Below are 20,784 nucleotides of genomic sequence, written 5' to 3' on the forward strand. Positions count from 1 at the left end.
AACCACTGTTGTGAAAAATATGGCATATTCTCCCTAAATGGAAATTGAGACAAAAATCTGTTAAGATAGTTATAGTGGATAGCATATGTCAATAACTTAGGGCTTGGCTACACTTGCGAGCTACAGCGCAATGAAGGAATCCCGGACGCGCTAGCTCACTACCCCGTCCACACTGGCAAGGCACGTAGTGCGCTCCGACTCCACGGTTGTGGCACTGCTGGTACTCCACCTCGGTGAGTGGAATAACGTTTGCTGCGCCCCGCTGGAGCGCTGCGGCGCCAGTGTGAACGAGGTGTTGCATTACTGCGCTCTGATCAGCCTCCAGAAACGTCCCATAATCCCCTTAACTCAAGTGGTCACTCTTGTCATTGTTTTTGAATCACTGCAGGAATGCCGATATGCCCTTTGAAAGCTCCGTTTCTGACAGCTGTCTGCTTATCAGCTCTGAGACAAAGCAACCATTAATGTGGAATGCTGTGTGTGAGAGAGGCGGGGGGGGAGAGGGGGTCTGCTGCTGTCTGAACTTGCAAGACAGCATGCTGACATGCTCTCAGCCCCCCAAAAACCCACTCTCTCTTACCCCCACATACACACAACACACTCCATGTCACACTCCACCCCACCCCCATTGGAAAAGCACGTTGCACGCTGGGATAGCTGCCCATAAAGCACCAATCCCAGTGCCGCTGCAAGCGCCGCAAATGTGGCCACACCAGCGTGCTTGAAGCTGTCAGTGTGGACAGACTGCAGCGCTTTCCCGACTGCGCTCTCCGAAGGCTGCTTTAACTCAAAGCGCTCTACATCAGCAAGTGTAGCCATGCCCTAAGACTAAAAAATAATTGCAGGGATGTAATTATGAACACAGAAAATTCAGAGCTAAGGATACACTTAAACGAAATCAAATGTGTTAAAGTAAAAATGTACAGTTAAGGCATCCAAATAACTTTAACTCTGCCTTGTACTTATGCTTTGAGGGGGAAAATATGAAAAAAAAAATCTTTTAAAAATCAGCTACAGCTAATCTGAGACCTCAACACTAAACCATATTATTATGATTAAAATATGTATTACATGTTGTCATTACTGAATAGAATTAAGATTCTTTTGGGTGTCTAAATTATACCTTTCTTTTAAGTGTAACTCTAAATCTGAAATTCCTGAGTTTATAATACTTTGGGGATAATGACAACATCCCTTTAAGCTACTGGTACATACTTTCAACTTTAATCCTACTTCGATGTGATCTTTTGGTTTTGTTTTGTTTGGGAATTTTGTATATAGCAGGTGCTTTACCCAAGTGAGGACTGGGGAACCAAAACCAAATACAAAAATGCGCCCTTTATTGGACAACAAACTAAATGCAGAATCCTTGATTATAATGTTACCAGGTTGTTTAGATTTGGGTTATTTTAAAGTCTTAAAGGATGGCAAGTGTGTGTCTGGATCCCCACCTCCCTTTCCAAAGTGTATTGCATAGTGATACAAAAACCACATTTAGGGATTGCTTCACCCAGCTGAACTGCAACCACAGAGGGGTGTGAGAGAGAGAGAGAGTAATTGCTTAATATCAACATTACACTGTAATGTAGGACAGGAAATAAAGGGAAAACTATAGTTAATTGGAATTGCAGGTATAATGTAAGAAGACAGAATGTAGCACTTCTCACTGTCAGAGAGGCGTGCCAACTCGTGTCAGGAATGGGTTGAGTAGGAGACATTTACAAAAATGATTCAGGTCACCAGTGTGAGAGACTGGATTCTCTCTTCCTTCCCATTCTGGTCCTAGGGCACATCAGAGCAGTGACTCTGGACTGACCCAGGCTAACCTGGAGTGCAGTTCTAGCACTAGAAAGAAGGGGATCTCGGTAGGGGGTGGGGTAGGGCTTCACATCTCAGGCAGATTGACTTCCAATTATGTGGCCTCAAACTGCAGTCATTTGCAAAACGCAGTGCTGAGAGCAGCTGTCTGGCATGCTGTTAGCTGGTCTCATACTGCTTTACATACAAAAATAACGTGCCTCTTTGTTAAAAGGGTGAGTCATATAAAACATGGGACACATAAGCCACAGTGTCAGGTTAAAAAAAATCATATGAAAAGAAACCTAATTTCCACACCTAATGTTACATATTATTATTAATTATTCTAGGCAGGGTTGATAGTACTACCTATTATAAGGCTCTGTTTTCACTTACTTATAACTCTGCCAAACTTTAGCCCTTCAGGCTGAAATTTTCTGTCTCTGTATAAGGCTGAAATATTTTTTATATAACATTTTTGACAGTTTCAACCAGAATGGTTCAGCTGTTTCCAGGAATGAGGCTAGGGGAAAACACATTGTTTTGCCCATGTTAAAAAATTCTTGTGACCTTTTCTTTCAAAAGGTCTAACACCCCCAGGCTGTGGAGCAGGTGCCCAAAATTTGTCAGAAGGGTGCCTTTGTATCAGGGGTGTGCCTTTTGCCAACCCCAAGAAAATCAGCTCAAATTTGGCTACGTTATAAGCCTTGGAAAAATTGCAGTTCGTAAATGCTCACTAGAGTCTTAGATTTTAACAGCTAAATTTCCCAAAGACTCCAGCCACACTGGGCATGCTCCACCCTGGAGCTGAGCAGGAATTGGCACCTGAACTGAGAACAGTGAGACTGTCCTGTGCTTTCCTGTCCCTTCTCAGGCCCAGACAGTGTGGAGGAGGAAGCTGCCTGATTGTAATGCAGAGGGGACAAAAGCCTGAGCTGGGGGTGAGGGAGGAGAAGGAGATTAGGACAAGAAGCCTTAGGGGAGGGGGAGACTGGAACTGGGGACTGGTGGTGGAGGGGCAGGGGTGGAGAAACAGGAGCTTGGGATGGGCAAGGCGTCTTGGACTGGGAACTGGGGGGTCAGTGAGTGGGAGAAGAGACTGGGACTGCAATGAGGTGTAGGGAAGGAAGTGAGTAGGTAGGGGAGACCTGATGAGGAGCCAGACTGCAAGGAGAGAACTGGAATAAGGAGCCAGGGTACACTGCTATTGGACAAGGAGCCTGGGGAGCGAGATTGGGACACGGAGTGATTGGGGATAGGAAGCCTGGCTAGGAGGTAAGGGAGACTAGAGGCTAAGGGTGGAAAACAGGTTGGGTGAGGAAGCAGTGGGGGGGGGGGAGGACTGGGACTGCAGGCAGTACGGGGAAGGGGAGTTGAGAGGAGTGAAGCTAAGATTTGCTAGGTAAAGAGATTGGGATGAGAAGTCTAAGGAATGGAGACTGGGACTGGCTAGGTGAGGAGAATGGGATGGGTACAAGGAACTAGGGGTGGGGAAGAGGCAGGACTGGGACAAGGACAGGTTGGAAGGGGCAGGGCAGAACAGGTCATGTTTGGGAGGAATGGGCAGAAGAGTCTGTGCCCACTAGAGGATAGTCCCCTCGAGAGCCTGGAATGGAACCCTAGGTTCATGAGTCGCTCCATTCCTCTGCTGTCAGCAGACATCTGAGAAACTCACCGGCAAAGTGTCCCATCCTTCTCTCCTGCTGGTGCATATAAAAGATGACAGTCTGCTTACTGCTATCAGTTACTCCATTAGCTCAAGTGGAAGAGGTCTGTGCGGTAGATCTGAAGGTTTTTACCCTGCTGATGACGCATGTGTTTATTAGTATGATGCCACATGATGGAATTTGTTTTTTTAGTTATTTTATACAAACTCAAAAAACTACACACAAATTATATTAAAAGAACATTATTAAGGTTCTAAGTCAAGAACTCCAAAGTTAGGAAATGCCTGAATTAAGTTTGCCTCTACAACCTTAATTTGGCCCCCTTGTGGATATGCGTTATGGTAATCTAATAACATGATTGCATGCTAATTTTTCCAAAAATCCCTCATTCAGTACACAGGATGGACCTGCTCTGGGGATGAATCAGGTTGTGTTGTAAAGGAGGCTGTTGTCTGTAGGACCCCAGTCTCATTTGTTGCAGAAGTTGGAAGGTGTGTAGTGAATGAGGCAGGGGAATGCATGAAAAGAAAAGATGGTTTCATTGTTAAGGCAGTTGAATGCTGTCCTGGAGAACTGGATTCTATCCCAGCCTGTCCCAAGGAGGAGTTGTGTGTTTCTAGTCAAGTCACTTGAACCAGATTTTTCACAGATGATCACTAATTATGGGTGCTTCATTTTCTGGGTGCCCAACTTGAGACCCTGGGGTTTCATTTGCCAAAGTGCTGAGTACTCTCAGCTGCAACTGAAGTCGGGTGGAGCTGTACTTTGCACATAAAAATGCTATATCATGCTAAGTAGTCTGAAAATCAGGTTCTAAGCATCTGAAGTTTGGCACCCAAACAGGTGAAACTTTTGACTTTAATCTCACTGTGCCTCCGTTCCCCATCAGTAAAATGGAAGAGTAATGAGCCCTCATCTCACAGAGGTATTGGGAAAATAAATTTAATATTTGTGAAGCGCTCAGATACTCTTGTGATGAGTGCCATAGAAAAGCACAGGAGGAAATTAATAATTCTGTCTTCAGAGCAGGGTTTGAACAATGTGCAGTAATTAAGGCCTAAAGCCACACATAACAATGAGGAGAAAGCTAAATATTGAATAGCTGGTAATTTAAGTAAGTACCATCCATTTTATGCAATGAATGAGAAGGGTCCTGTGGGAAAAACCAGTGATTGTGTAATTAAAGACTACCACAATGCATACATGCAAGGGGGGCAAATTAAGGCTGCACAGCAATCTTAATTCTGGCATTTCCTAAATTCTGAGTGCTTGACTTGCAATCTTAATATTTTTAGTTTAGTTTTTTGTGTATAATTTAATATTTTGCAGTAGTGCTCAGAGATCCCAATCAGGATCAAGGCCCACTGTGTTACGTGTATTCAAAACCTGTAAAACACAGCGCCTACCCTAAAGAGACACATTAGGTTATTAACATTGAACATTTAAAAAAATCTAACATACTTTTCACTATTTATGCTGTTTGTTTACTTTTTTAGGTTTCACCTTGGATCCTGAAAATAGACTGGCCAGTTTCACATTTGTTTCTAGTGAGCTTTCTAGTTAATTTCCCTTTCTGGGTCTTCTGTTCAAGCACAAGGCTGCAATGTTTGGGTTTGTTCTAACAAAATAATTTCCATTGGAGTTTATTTTCAAATATTAATAGAAAGACTTGTATTTCTTGTAAGAGTTTAATTTCTTACACTCTGGTCCAAAAATTAGGTTTTATCTTTTGACGTGTCTCTGGTTATTGACCACAATTACAGGAATGGGGTGCTCTGAGGAAAACTCCATGTGGGTTTAATATTTTCTGCAGCACAATGTTTGGCTAGTTTCTCTTAGATCCTGGAAACATTATATAAAAACTAGGTGTGGTATCTTTATTGAGATAGGGAGGAAATATTCAAAAATATATGTCTGGTTGCAAAATATATAGTTGATGGCTCTATTTTGGATACACTTCTGTGGCCAGCTGGGAGAAAAGTTAAACTAGGTCTATTCTAGTGTTTGATTAGCCAAATGAAGGTATAAAGATGCATGTATTGGGGTAAATGTTTGTACCAGGAAAGATTGTCTTGGTGTTTAATACTTTACCTTTCCTCTAGCATATTCAGACTGAGTCTATTAAAGCATTTCACAAACATTAGGTAAGCTTCCCAGCACTCCTGTGTGGTAGGGAAGTTTAGAAAGAGCCACAGAATGTGTAGTCTTAAAAAGCCTGTTTTTGCTAAAGCAAACTCTGGTTTTCCCTTAGTAATATTTCACTCTTAAAACTTGATTTAAAACTTGAATAAACATTGCTTCCTTTCAAACATGTAATTATGTTTGTAGAACAGGGTCCTATCCAGCGAACGTGGCATGGGACTGGGAGTCAGCAGGCTTGGGTGCTGTTCCAAGCTCTGACACAGGATGTGTGGCCTTGTGCAGGCTGTTTTTTCCCCTCTGTACCTCGGTTTAGGTATCTATAAAATGAGGATGGTTGGTACTTATACACTGTAAAATGCTTTGAGATCTAAAAAGTTGTATATAATGGCAAGATATTATTGTCCTGTAGCTGCTTTCTTGTGAGCATCTGACAGCCCTTTACAAACTTTAATTATTTAAGTCTCAGAAGATTCCCATGAGATTGGTAAACTTGATCATCTCCATTTTATTAATGGACAAACCTCTGTCCTACCCTCTCTTCACCTCCGTTTATCCCAGTCACAGGGAACCAGTGGCAGAGGTAGGAGCCCAACAACCAACCTCCTGATCTAATCATTAGACAGCACTTCTCTCAGATGCTTAGGAGGCTTTTCCAGCTTTCTGACTGTTGTAAGCCTGAAAAAAAATGAGTGAATTATGGGTGGGCGGGGGGGCTGGAATAAACTATACCAGCAGTATAAATTGTAACCCCACTAGGAACGCTTTGGTAATATAGCTATACCTGCAAAGCACTTACTGTAGATGTAGTTCTTATGAGAGCAAAATCCCAGATCCTGCAGACTTTTACTCAGGCAAGTACAGGACTGGGCTTTTTGCTAGTTTTGTAAAGTCACTACTTTATCTTCGCTCTCCAGCTTATTTGTCGAGTACACTGGGGAGATGCATTTCCTCAGGTAGTGGGATAAGAAGTGACTGAATAGAATTATGAGCTGTTGGTTCAGAAAACCATACATGTTTGACAGGGTACTACTATTGCAACCTAGCAATAGAATACTTTGAATGCTGATTTTGCACCTCAGTTTTTTATGAGAGACAGGTTGGGAAAAAGATGTCTATCTTTTCAGGAATCTCTCTCTCGAAAATCAAAGTATTGCTTTCAAAGGGGATGTGCTGCACAGCAGGATAGATGGTTGTTGAACAGTATGCTGAATTTAGCATCAGCGCAAGGATTCATGTGTTGTTTTATGGAATATAGGTAATGTTAACATCCTCCCTTGTTTTGGAACCTGCTTTCCCAGAGGAAGTTTTCAGATGAGATGATGGACAGAGTAGCATCAAGAAAAGGGCGACCCCAGTGCTTTCTTTGAAAATTGTGGCTAGGATTAGCTGTCTAGTTATTCAGGTTTCAGAGTAGCAGCCGTGTTAGTCTGTATTCGCAAAAAGAAAAGGAGTACTTGCGTCCGATGAAGTGAGCTGTAGCTCACGAAAGCTTATGCTCAAATAAATTGGTTAGTCTCTAAGGTGCCACAAGCACCACCTTTTCTTTTTGTCTAGTTATTGTGGATAGTAAACATGAATCTGTGTGAGAGTGTTGCCTTCATGTGAATCCTGTACCGAGTAGAGAAATCATAATTCCTATCCACATGATGCAGGAATGTTTTTGTTCCACTTGCCTGACTCTTCATTCTGGCACACAATATGTGAATGTTCTTGTAATCTGATCCTTTGAATGAGCCTTTGTTTGAGGAAGTATTGTTAGTTTTTGGCTCCTAGAGAGCTAAGGTGATAATGCCCAGCCCCCATCAAAACAAAGAGATTAAAAACAAACCAAAACCATTCTCGTGAATCCTGTGTGGAAGCCAAAAAGATCTTTCCTTTTGTCACAGGAAAAAATATCATCTGTTTAGCTTATTTTAAATTAAAGCAATAGAAATTTTTTTATTTAATATTGGACATCTTATTACAAAAACCTGCAAAGAAAATATCCTTCTCTAAAGGTCTTTGCAGTCTAACTCAGAGACAATGCTATAAATGAACAAGCAGAGGAGGGGATCACTCAAGAAAGTTTCACAAAGCAAAAAGAAAAGGAGTACTTGTGGCACCTTAGAGACGAACCAATTTATTTGAGCATAAGCTTTCGTGAGCTACAGCTCACTTCATCGGATGCATACTGTGGAAAGTATAGAAGATCTTTTTATACACACAAAGCATGAAAAAATTGGTGTTTACCACTACAAAAGGTTTTCTCTCCCCCCACCCCACTCCCCTGCTGGTAATAGCTTATCTAAAGTGATCGCTCTCCTTACAATGACAGGTTTCTTTCTCCTTACAATGTGTATGATAATCAAGTTGGGCCATTTCCAGCACAAATCCAGGTCGTCCCCCCCCCCCCCCGCCACACACAAACCCACTCTCCTGTTGGTAATAGCTTATCTAAAGTGAAAAGGAGTACTTGTGGCACCTTAGAGACTAACCAATTTATTTGAGCATGAGCTTTCGTGAGCTACAGCTCACTTCATCGGATGCATACCGTGGAAACTGCAGCAGACTTTATATATACACAGAGAATATGAAACAATACCTCCTCCCACCCCACTGTCCTGCTGGTAATAGCTTATCTAAAGTGATCATCAGGTTGAGCCATTTCCAGCACAAATCCAGGTTTTCTCACCCTCCACCCCCCCCCCCCCACAAATTCACTCTCTTGCTGGTGATAGCCCATCCAAAGTGACAACTCTTTACACAATGTGCATGATAATCAAGTTGGGCCATTTCCTGCACAAATCCAGGTTCTCTCACCCCCTCACCCCCCTCCCAAAAACCACACACACAAACTCACTATCCTGCTGGTAATAGCTCATCCAAAGTGACCATTCTCCCTACAATGTGCATGATAATTAAGGTGGGCCATTTCCAGCACAAATCCAGGTTTTCTCACATCCCCCCCACCCCCATACACACACAAACTCGCTCTCCTGCTGCTATTACCAGCAAGATACATGTGGCTTGAAAAGTGGGTTTTACAAGCCGTAGCTACTTTTCATTGCATCTTATTTGAGAAGTTGGGTCAATGCTGTAGAATCTGAGCTTCAGTGCCCAGAGATTTATGCTTAAATTCCACCTAGGATAGATGTAAGGACTGATGCAACATGAATGCAAATGGAGAAAACAACTTTTTTCCTGAACTGGAGAACTCCAATAGGAGCATTTGCTTTCTACCTTCAGATTAATTTCAGTTATTTTCATAGAATCATAGAAGAATAGGGTTGGAAGAGACCTTAGGAGGTCATCTATCCCCTGCTCAAAGCAGGATCGATCCCAACTGTGTAAAGGAGCAAGGGCTTCCAGTTTAAAAGACAGAACTGAAAGTCAGGGGATCTGGGTTCCATTCCTGACTATGCCACTGACAGACCCTTTGAATGTGTAATTTCACCTCTCTGTGCTACCTCATTTGTAAAATGTAGATGACTAAAGTTCCTTACTTTAGAGAGGCTGGTGTGAGGATTGATGGTTTGCAAAGCACTTTCACGGTGTGTCATTGGAATGCAGGCTTTTTCTTATCTTGTACATGTAACTGGACTGAGTTATTCTGCACTAAGTGCTCCAATTTGTTTACTCCATTCATCCACCTAACTTCAGCAATGCCTAATTTATTTCAAATTCAGTTTATAATATATGAATTATTACAGGCTCTAGACAAATGCACAGTATAAAAAACAGTTCAGAATTTTAGAAACTGATAAATGTAACCTGTCTTTGTCCACCCAACCCATTTCCCCTGGTCCCACTATAAACCATCAGCACTTTCTTTAACATAAAACTCAGCAGTAGATGGCTTTCAGAATTCTCAGATGATTAACAGAGAATGATTGAATCATTCTCTATTCTCTGTTCAATCTCAGATGATTGAACTTTGTTTAGACGAATGAGGAAGCAAGGTCTGGATTTGAAGATCTCTCATTTAAAACGTCCTGCTCCTAATCTCCTCATGGTTAAAACAGAGTGCAGTTAGCTCAAGCATCTCACAGGTTACCAGCTGCTGCGCAGAGAGAGAGATCCCTGTTATCTTCACTGCAGCTGTCCAAGCTGTACTGGGCATCGCAGCTGAGAACAACATGGTTCCCACCAGAGGGGATTTTTTTTCCCTTTGTAACTTCAGTTGTTGATGATTGTGAAAGTGAAATTGCACTGGAGGCACTAGAGTTCCTTCTTCAGCACCAATTGCAAGTCATGAAGTAGAGGATGTATTTATTTTCTTTAAGACAAGAGGGAAGCTTTTCAGTAGGCATTTAGAGCAAGCTAGAGTAATATATATTCTTCCCACAACATGAGACAACAGAGAGGACTCAAAGATGTAATGAAAAATAATTAACTAAAATGGGAAATTGCTATTTTCACAGTATCATGAGGCAGATAAGGGCTGAGAAAACACATTAGACACTGTTTGAAGTGTCAAAGTTGTGTATAAGGAAAATTCTACTTGTGATTATTTGATTAATTTAAAAGTTGCATACACCGTTGCTTGCATCAGCTGCTGTATCACATTCCCCAAAATTGTACTGAAGTAAATCAAACCATTTGCATTGTCTCCTCCTAAGCCAAGTTTCACTGAAATATTCTGTTGGGTCATTTATTAACTTCAATTTTAGATATGAACAGCATCCCTTCAGCACTCTTCTTAGTTTTTTGATGAGTATGTAAGCAGCGGGGGGGCAAATCCTGTATACTCTCCCTAATAGTATTGTGTTAGAGACAAGGTATTAGAGCATAAAAAAATCACTTCTAGAGATGAAGGTAAAGCATTATCTGACTCATAGGCTGGTGATTAGTGATTTTCAGGCCAGACAGAAACTTGGATTATGAGTAGAATGATTAAATCCCTGCTCCCTCTACATCATTAGTACTTAGTCATGGGAGTGCAGCCAAAAATGTAGAACGCAGTGCAAATATCTCCTTCTGTTTTAAAAACATTTTATTATGGATTCTGTGAATATAAAACAAAATCCCTTATGAAGTGGTGAGATCCTCAGAGGAAAAGAACTAATTAAGGGAACACAGTAAAAAATCTGTTTAGGAAGAAAACCTATTTTTTTATCTGTTACTAATCGCCTCTTAGAAAGCTAAAACATTTTAAGAATCTAATATATCTGTCTGCATTTAAAAGACACTGTTTACATTTTGTGTTTCCAGATTGGACAGTGAACATCTGTTTCTCATGTACTAGCACAAAACTGCAGCGTTTGGGGAATGCTTAGTTGTCTGGGGAAAAAATATCCTATTTTATATTGAATTTTTAAAAAAAAAAACTGGAGACAGTTTTTGGCTTTCAGAATTGCGTGAGTTCACTGTTGCAATTATATAGCAGTGGTAGCAATCATGATTTGCATGATTATATTTTAATTAGACAGCATCACAGGGTCAGATGGCAATTCAATCTTGATGGCCAAAAAGGGATCTGTTGTGGCATGGGTTGCTGCCAAATTGGGTGGGCGTCTCTAGTGGAGTCCCACAAGGGGCAGTCCTGAGTCCAGGAGTAGTCAATATTTTCATTAATGACTTGGATAATGGAGTGGAGAGTATGCTTATAAAATTTGCAGATGACACCAAGCTGGAAGGGCTAGCAAGCACTTGGGAGGACAGATTTAAAATTCAAAATGACCATGACAAATTGGACATTTGGTCTGAATTCAACAGGATGGAATTCAATAAAGACAAGTGCAAAGTACTTCACTTAGGAAGAAAAAAGAAAATGCACAACTACAAAATGGGGAATAACTGTCTCGCTGGTAGTACTGCTGAAAAGGATCTGGGGATTATAGTGGACCACAAACTGAGTATGAGTCAACAACGTGATGCATCTGCAAAAAAGACTAGCATGATTCTGGGTTGTATTAATAGGAGTGTTGCATGTAAGACACAGGAGGTAGTTGTCCCGCTATACTCGGTACTAGTGAGGCCCCAGTTGGAGTACCGTGTCCAATTCTGGGCACAATTTAGGAAAGATGTGGACAAATTGGAGAGAGTGCAGAGAACAGCAACAAACATGATAAAAGTTTTAGAAAACCCTATCTTTGAGGAAAGGTTAAAAAAGAACTGGGCATGTGTAGTCGTGAGAAAAGAAGGCTGACGGGAGTACCTGATAAGTGTTCCAGGACGTTAAGGGCTGCTATAAAGAGGATGGGGATCAGTTGTTCTCCAGGTCCACTGGAGGTAAGACAAGAAGTGTTGGGCTTAATCTGCAGCAGGGGTGAGTTAGGTTAGATATTAGGAAAAACTTTCTAACTATAAGGGTCGTTAAGCACTGGAATAGTCTTCCAAGGGAGCTCGTGGAATCCTTGTCGTTGAAAGCTTTTAAAAACAAGTTGGACAAACGTGTCAGGGATGATTTCGGTTTACTTGGTCCTGCCACAGAGCTGTGGGCTGGACTAGATGACTTCTCGAGGTCCCTTCCTTCCCTACATTTCTATGGTTCTGTGATTTGATTTTGTTATGTGAACACTTGTCCACTACATACTGAATTAAAACCATTGAATTTATTTCACATCAGTAACTCCTGACCTGGGGTGGATTTAATATCGGGATCAAGAGGTTAAAAGTTCCATATTCTACCATCATCATGCCTCTGAACCACCGAGACCCCATAGCACAGTTTGCTCTTTTATCAGGGACTAAGAACTACAAAACATTAAGGAGAGATTATGTGTATCTTTCCTGAAAATCTTTTTTTACTCTTGTCATCTCAATTGGTACCTGATCAGTTTTTCTTCTAGAAGTAGCAACACCTTCATAGACTCAAGCCATTTGCTGTCCAGTGTGTCAGTCACTGTTCTGGTGACTGTTGCAGTTTGTGTTGCAGTAGATTTCATCCAGGTCTCTTCTCCCATTTTTGGAAACTTTGCTTATTCCCTGTTTGGGAAAAGTTCTCACATGGAATTGAACCAGTGACTGTTGAATTCCTGAAGGCCTTCGGCATCTTCCACTGAAGTTCATGTTTTGACTGTGTAATCGGTAGGCAAGTTTATCTGCATTTGTTTGTTACATTTATTTGCTTCGAGAATATTAGTGTTCTTGAAGGTTAATAGGCCAGCAGGAGCAGAAACTCCTTTTTTGGGTTTTTTTGGGTTTTCAAAATCCAAAGGTCAGTTACAGTTAGGGAACTGCTCTCAAACACTATGTCTTGAGTTGGTGAAACCACTCTCTCCTTTAGTGTTCCAGAATAGAGATGACCAGTTAGGCTGAAATGATCATTAGAGGCCTCATCCAATCTCCCCAGAAGTAAATGGAGCCTTTCCATTTACTTTATGGGGGTTTGGATCAGGTTGTAAATATAGTTGACATCTTCATGGTGATTCCTGTCTGCTGTATGAAACTGAGGTTATCAAACTCATTTCACTTATGACCTAACACTGGACTTGAACTTTGCTCCCATGGAATGCACTGAAAGAACTAGAAATAATAATAATCATTGTCCTAAAAGGAGGATGAATTATTAATCTCTTTCGTCTTTGACTGGACTTTAATGCACTTATAAAAATACAGTAAATAAAATGTAAATTACATAAATTAGTTAACATTTTCTATCTTAATTCTAGTCTTAAATCACTCTTTGAAGAAGATTTAAACTGGATACAAGAAATACATTATAGTTATATTGGATTGTCTGCAAAAATGCATGTGTCCTTGTGACTTTTTATTAGCGATTAGACTTATTTTGGGTACCGATAAGTTAAATAAGAGAGTTCTGCCAGTTAGGATTTAGTTTATTAAACTATGCAACCATTGTCTCTTGAAAATCCATGTTACTCTAGAGATTGATATTGGATAGGCATATTTTCTAGTCCGACTTATTTTGTAGGGACTCTGGCAAAGTCAAGGATTACAGGAGAGTGATGTGTTAGAATAGTGAAGAGAGAGAAAATTGAGACACAAGGAAGAGGAAAAAAGGTATGTTTTCATCTGAGATTTGAAAGGAAATGAAGACTTGATGAAGTGAAGAGATATGGGGGAAGCTGTTGCACACAGCAGGTGCCACAGAGCAAAGGCTCATACTAAAATTGATGAGACTGTGAAAAGATAGAAAGGAGGACACTAAACAAACAGAGGAGATCCTAAAATGGATGGGTTGCCTCTGTCTGCTCTAAACCCAGAACTTGGTGGCACCAGGAATGGATTTTGCAGCACTTCCCCAATGTGATATGGGATAATTCTTAATTTGCAGGCTCCTCTGTCAGTCATAAAGTTCCTGTAGCATTGAAATGTATCTCTTAGCACACCCCATTTCTGAGAATGGCAAGGAAACAGCAATTGATGGGTGCCATGCTTGTTGCTTCCAGTGATGGTGCTGAAGAAATGTCGTCTTAAGCATTAAGCATAGTAGATCTGCAGAGATTCATGTGTCTCAGCAAAAGCTGAGCATGGCAGCAAGGATTTACTGTAGAATTCAGTGGAGAATAAAGTAAAGATACTATGGGGGCGCTCAGGTAATATAGCAATAGATGCCATATAAGAACCTTAGATAAATAAAATAGGTTAAGAGTCTGAGTAAAATATATACTGTATTATCATAGAACAGGAAAGGTCTCCATATACAATCGCATTCATCTTCATTATTTGCTAATCCCTGAAACTCATATAACTACCCTTGGAATGTTTCTAAAATCTGAACTCAACTCAGAGAGCCTTGAGTACCTCGTGGAAATCAGCTTTGTTTTATTTGCTGAAATAAATGTATTTGTGGTTTCTGTTGTTTAAAAGTAACCTCCCCAAATCTCAAAGCCTGCATCAGGTTCCGGGAATTTTAGCATAAACAAAACTATAGTAAACTTGCTCATTTTCAAATATGGAGGGTTCAGAGTACAACATATGGGGTCACTTGGGAACTGTTAAGTGCAATGACCATGCAGTTCTCTAACTATGGAATCAACTTAATCCTTTTAGTGCACTTGTTATCTGGTCTCTGCACCTGGTTCATTGCATGTATAGTACAAAACACTAGACAGGTTTTTTTAAAAAATGAAGATAGGAAGCGGAGAAAAACCTTTATATGCTAGCATAGAACCTAACGGTTAAAATATAGATACAACTGGCAGCATACAATAGAAGCCAGAATTGAAAGGTGGCTGGTTGGCTGTTCCTTCCCTGACAGCTTAGCTGAGATCTGGTATCTGTTTGATTGCCACTGTAGGAGTCATGAGATTACCTGGCTGATAATGTCAGATGAAGCCCTAAAAAGAGAAACAAAGGCGAGCTTAATAACCCAAAACAGCAGTGATTTAATGTCTTCCTTTGGCAGGTGTGGAGCTTTCTGAGCTTCTGTATTGCAGTGGCCATTGGGAAATTCTTACTCTAAGCCCCATATAGGTTTGCTCATATATGGTACTACTTGGCTTCATTAAAAATAACTGAGGGGATGGGGATGGACAGGTACAGGACTGGGAATTGGGCATTCCTGAGTTGTAGTCCCAGCTCTGACAACGCACAACAATAGGGGACAGGAAACACTTAAAAACAGGAAAATGTGTGACTATAAAACCGTGAAAAAATGTTGGCTTGAAACTGACTAGATAAAAGTGTGTCTAACCTTGTCTGCTCCACCTGTAATATGAGGCTAATACTGCATAGAGGTGTTCTGAGTGTTAGGTAGCTAACATTTATTAAGTGTTTATAACAGTGCTAAGCATTATCAGTGTCTCTGTTTCTCTATCCTTTCTCATTTCCAAGAAAACCCTTCACATATGAGCTGCTTTTTTTTATGGGCATCCCACCTTTGATAGTACTGTGGTTGTCACTAAACTTTTTGCTTTTGTAACTAGATCTAGTTTATTAAATGCAGCATTGCAAAGTTTAAGGGCGACAACTCTGCTGGGGTAGAGTAGAGTTAATATTGTCGTGTTGTCTTTTGAATGTTGTTGTCCTAGAAGGTGATCTGGAGCTGCAAGTATGAATGTGTACTGTCTCAGTACAGCCCCTCAACATCCAAGATAGACAAAACCAAAAGCCTGCTAAGTGCCAGGTTTTAGACATGACTTTGGGTGGTCTCATTCCTGGGGTTGGTGGGAGGTGATGTATTTGGGTTCAGAGGAACTGTAGTAGGTAAGAAAAGTGTGTTTGGGTGAAATGAGTTGTGGTCCCAGTGAAATTCCAGAGTGACGGGTATCCACATCACAAAACACATCCCCAGAACTAGTAGCAGAGAGATAAAGGACTAGAAGAGCCTTGAAGACAGAACTTCCCTATCACCTCTAGACCTTTAGGCCAGGAGGGAGGGAGGTTGTTAGGGTGGAGCATGGCAGAAGCTTGCTCTATCATTGCCTGAGCTTCATTTCACTGTAGTCTCCAGAACTGTCAGCCTGGCACTTTTATTAGCTACTATATTTGCTTTTTAAAAAAATCACTGATTTTTTTTGTTTGTTTGGGTTTTTTTTATTTCAGTGGGAAGTTGGTTTCACCAAAATGGAAGAATTTTAAAGGTTTAAAACTTCAGTGGAGGGATAAAATTCGTCTCAACAATGCCATCTGGAGGGCATGGTATATGCAGTGTAAGTTGCTTTTATGGTAAACGTGATTGCATGCAACCACAAAATGTTTGAATCTGGCCTTGCATCTGGCCATGCATATAAGGGCCTGAATGGACAGGAGATGAAATCACAAGCCCCGTTATGATGGAGAAACCCAAGCAATCTGCTGGTGGCCTAAATCCCTGTAGAGGACAGTCCTGAACTTCCACCCCATGACCAAACCATCCCCATGGTGTTCAACACTGCTTCGGGGCATTGAACCACTTGAAGTCAGGTGCAGTCTGAAATGGCCTATTCCCCAGTAGTGTGTTGGAGGGGACTCTGAGAAGAACCTTGTTAAAATCCTGCCTCCGAGGTGGAGAAGGGATCCCTGAATAGCATGTGTGTACCCAACTGTCATTTTCATTTCTGTTTCAGACCTGGAGAAACGCAAGAACCCAGTGTGCCATTTTGTGACTCCACTAGATGGCTCTATTGATGTAGAGGAACATCGGCGGCCTGAAGTATGTAAAACTTGAGCTGTGGATTTGATTATCTCTCTATCTCTCCTACCTCCGTTTAGATGTGAAGGCTCTGCTTTGGTGTCCTCTCCATAGTGAAAAATATCAACATGTGTACTATATGGCTGCTGTTGAGCCAGATGTTATAAATCTACCTGTATAGGAAAGATCAAGGTGCAGCCCAAGGGTGACTTAACAGTCCCTGGAGTCCTACTATGCAGCCCATGACTGCCCTCCAGTTTGACAAATCTAAGGCACAAAGGTGCAGCCTGAAGAGCCCATGATTCCTACACCTCAGAGCCTGTTTTACTTTTCCTCTCAAAGAGCCCATTTCTGGAGGTTGCAGAAGTCAGTGGGAGGTGAGGGCAGACTACCCTGTAGGATCAAGCTGGGTGGCTTTATAAAAGCTTTTTCAACATCGTTTTTTAATTTTCTTTGCTCACCTGAATACAAACTAACAAGCAATTTCTAACCCTGTCTTGTAAACTGTAACCACAACTGAGTGCAGTAGGTCTGTGCATTTTCCTTTTCTTTTATTGTATTTTATTATATGCAAACTATTTGCAGCCCTCTGGCTGCTGTCCTGTGAGGCCCAGGACATATCAAAGTTTTTGGTTCTCTCATGTACTGCGTAACCTTAGATTGGACTCAAAATGCATAAACCCTCTGTTGAACCTACAGAGCAGAAGCAGCAGCAGAAATGGGCTTCAAAAGCATACATGAAACTTCCTAGTATCTGAAATTTTTGAAAAGCAAAGTTAGGCTAACCCTTTAGGTTGAGGCACAATCCAATCAGACTAGGTGGAGTTAAGTCTACCTCAGTTCTTGTGAACTTGCCCTGTTGTCCTTGGTTTTACAGTACTTGTGGCATGTTAAAGCCCCACATTCTGATCCCATTGTTGTCGCTGGGGTACCACTGCACTACATATGGCTTGAAGAGTGACGTTTCTCCCAGAGCTTTGTTACTTGGCTTTTATTGTTTTGTGTCATTCCTTCACAGTCGTTGGATGTATGTGTATGTTGATACTTGCCTATTTTCCCACTCACTCCAGGCGAGGAGTTTGTTTTTTGTTTTTGTTTTCCAGTGAGTACATTTTATTTCATAGTTGTCATGGTGACAGGTAAGCCTATAGATTTTGTATCTTGGCTGATGAATTTTCATTATGCTTTTGCATGACTGTGTTAACATGAATAGTGTCTTAAAAACAGTTTCTGAAACATAACTTTTATTTTTCCTTTTGTACTATACTGTCTTTGCAATTGGTTACAGGTGATCCAAGTAATGACATATTGGTACTATTATCGAACATCATCACTTTTTATTATATGTGGGGAAGATTAAATGGATCCTGGGTTGCTCTACAGTAGCTGGATTTAAGCACATTGTGTCAGCTGGGTTATGGGGTCAAACAGAATTAATGTACTCACCTTATGGCTTCAGTCTGCCTGAAAACTGTGTGTGACTATTTAATGTTTGTGTATATTTCCTCATGTATTTTGTTTGTTGTCAGGCCATTGCAACAGAAGGGAAATATTGGAAACGAAGAATCGAAATAGTCATCAGGGAATATCACAAGTGGAGAACATACTTCAAGAAAAGGGTCTGTTTGTTTGCAGCTGTGAAAGTATTTTGACTGGAATAATTGCTTTTTGATTTAATAGTTGGACTTCGGATGTAACTTTTCCTAACCCATGCAAAAATGTTGGAAATTTAGTTATACCAGTATAAACATTGGCTCCGCTGATACATCATAAGAATAAATTGATATACTGGGTCCAGTCCGGCAACCCCATGTCCTGTGAATAGTCTCTACTCATGATTGGTCCGATGGGGGCTAGAAAATGACTTGCGTGAGTAAGGACTAATCACACGAGTAGGGGGTTGCAGAAACAGGTCCTTTGGGAAGCACAGGCGCTAATTTTACTTTTTAAAATATTCTTTCTCTGCAGTTACAGAAACACAAAGAGGAAGACCTTTCAAGCTTGGTGCGGGTAAGTAATTTTTGTGGAGGCAGTAGCAGCATCTCTGTGTATTGAAGTTGTGATAAGTAGCAAAGGTGTACTAGCATGACAGCTTGCAGTGATTAAAACCTAAAGCCACACACTTAGCTTTAATGTTTATTATGAAGAGGGGGCACCTTATTTTGCTTAGAATAAATTGTATAATAGAGAGCAGTACAGCTTTCCCCAGCTTAAATCAGATTGGGTGGAAGTCTTGGTCTAGAGTGCTATGGCATAAGAAATGAGAGTGTGCAGGCCAGCTGGCCAATCAGGGCCACCTCTTTGCAGTTAGTCACATGACAGCTTGTTATTGAGTTATAACTGGCAACATAGCCTGCCTTGTGGAATCGGGAAAGGATGTGTGTGCTACAAGTAGAAAAATACATAGCAGAACCAATTGAGTCCTTTTTCTGTGCTATTATAGCCAAGTAGTTTGGTAAGCTTCAAAAAAAAAAAAGGGGGGGGGGGCTAGATGTTGAGATGTATAAAAGCATCTGTGTTTCAAATACCTGGGACAAAAAACAGTCGTGTGATGGAGCCTTCTTGGTGATCAGTTTATGCCAAAGAGAGCATTTCAGACCTTCTGTAACTAAATGTAAACCCAGCCTGGATTCATTCTTCATTATATGCCCAGAACAATCCCCAGGTTCACAAACCATTCAGCAAACCTGGCTAAGATTTAGACAAACCTCAGGATGTCATGGTTCTGACTGGAAACTTCACCAGTTTCAATTGAGTTTTGCTTTGTGTTTGTTAGGGTTCATTCAAACCCAAAAATCAGTGAAATTCTGGATGCAAAATCCCACTTATACCCAAAAAAACTAAAAAGTATTTCCAAAGCCACTTTGGTTTTATGCAATTCTAATCATCAGCTGGAATTGGGAAGATATTTCCCCACAGAGTCTAGTGTTGTGCAATGATATATTTCACAGAGGTTTTATGCTAACTTCCAAAACATCTGGTTTGTGACATTGCTGGAGGCAAGATATTGGACTAGATATACAAGTGGCCTATTCCGGTACACGCAGAAATGGGATGCCACTCTAGATGAACCATCGGTCTGTTTGGTATATAAAAGTAGCCAGAGTAGATGAACTGTTGGTCTGAGCTGATGTGGCAGAGGGTAGAATACCAGACTAGATTGACTGTTGCTCTGTTCCATGTGACTGGAGGCAGAATGCTAACAAGTTGATCTGATGCATTTTGATGACTTCTGTAGAATGTTCCTCTTTATTAAAATGTGAAAAATAATTAGCTTTGTCTGTTTGGTGCCATAATAACTGCATGTGACTGGCAGCTTCATATAACCAGGCTTATTTTTCTTTCCTCTTTGTCAGGATGATGACGTGGTTCTCTGGCATCAGAGTAGATATGGCAGAGAAACCCCGGTCCCTATGGAGGAAGATTCCTTTCTGGATGCAGACATGCTTATGTCTGAGTTCACTGACACCCTGTTCTCTACGCTTTCTTCACATCAGCTGATTGCCTGGCCAAATCCCAGAGAGATAGGTGTGTGTTTGCTTTTGGCTGTGTTGATTTTGCAGTGAGAGGAGACTTGAGGCTTGTTGCTTCACTTCTCTTCCAGACTTACTTTTTCATTTTTCTGGTTGAGAAGTTGGCTCCATCTTTCACTTACAAGTACACAGAGACCAGGGAAATACATTGGATCAGTTTAACAGTAGTGCCAAACTTAAAAGTTTAAAAAATAATTGTTTAAGGGATCAGAAATCCTATTCAGATATTCGGCCTAAATTTTCTTTCTTTCTTTTTATCTCATTACACCTAATTACTGGTATACCTTCTGGTACTAAGAAATCTACCCATGACATGCACTAGAAAGTATTATCGTTTATGAGGCCATTATCATTTACATTAAATCTTATTTTCCTTTTTTTAATGTAATAATGTAAAAATGACCCTCTTTCTTTTCATTAGATGAAGGTTCCTCTTCCCAACAGAACTCAGCTCAAAGTCTTGTAGCCAAAACTCAGGGTTGCACTCTGTGGGACCTAATCACTGAACTGCCTCAGCAGGAGTTGTGTGTGCAGAGTGCTTACAGAATCCAGCCCTGAGGTTTATACTCACTACACAAAAATGAGGAGGTTAGTTAAACAGAAATTAAAGGGTACAGTGCCAAAAGTGCAATCTCTGCAAGCTGCA

At 40.9% G+C, this 20,784-nt stretch overlaps 1 protein-coding gene across 4 annotated transcripts in view; it reads left to right on the top strand.

Moving 5' to 3' along the window:
* Positions 1-20,784, top strand: part of MLXIP (MLX interacting protein) — a 77,898-nt gene that overhangs the window by 28,571 nt on the left and 28,543 nt on the right. For all 4 annotated transcript variants that reach the window (XR_012155104.1, XR_012155105.1, XM_073313254.1 and 1 more), the window contains exons 2-6: positions 16,038-16,144; positions 16,541-16,626; positions 18,135-18,224; positions 18,574-18,615; positions 19,962-20,133. Coding sequence is in view for 2 of the 4 variants with exons in the window: in XM_073313254.1 (XP_073169355.1) it covers positions 16,038-16,144; positions 16,541-16,626; positions 18,135-18,224; positions 18,574-18,615; positions 19,962-20,133 (497 nt within the window). In the remaining 2 variants the exon portion in view is untranslated. The remainder of the gene's footprint in view (positions 1-16,037; positions 16,145-16,540; positions 16,627-18,134; positions 18,225-18,573; positions 18,616-19,961; positions 20,134-20,784) is intronic.

This window comes from Lepidochelys kempii, chromosome 15 (assembly GCF_965140265.1).
Source record: "Lepidochelys kempii isolate rLepKem1 chromosome 15, rLepKem1.hap2, whole genome shotgun sequence".
NCBI lineage: Eukaryota > Metazoa > Chordata > Testudines > Cheloniidae > Lepidochelys > Lepidochelys kempii.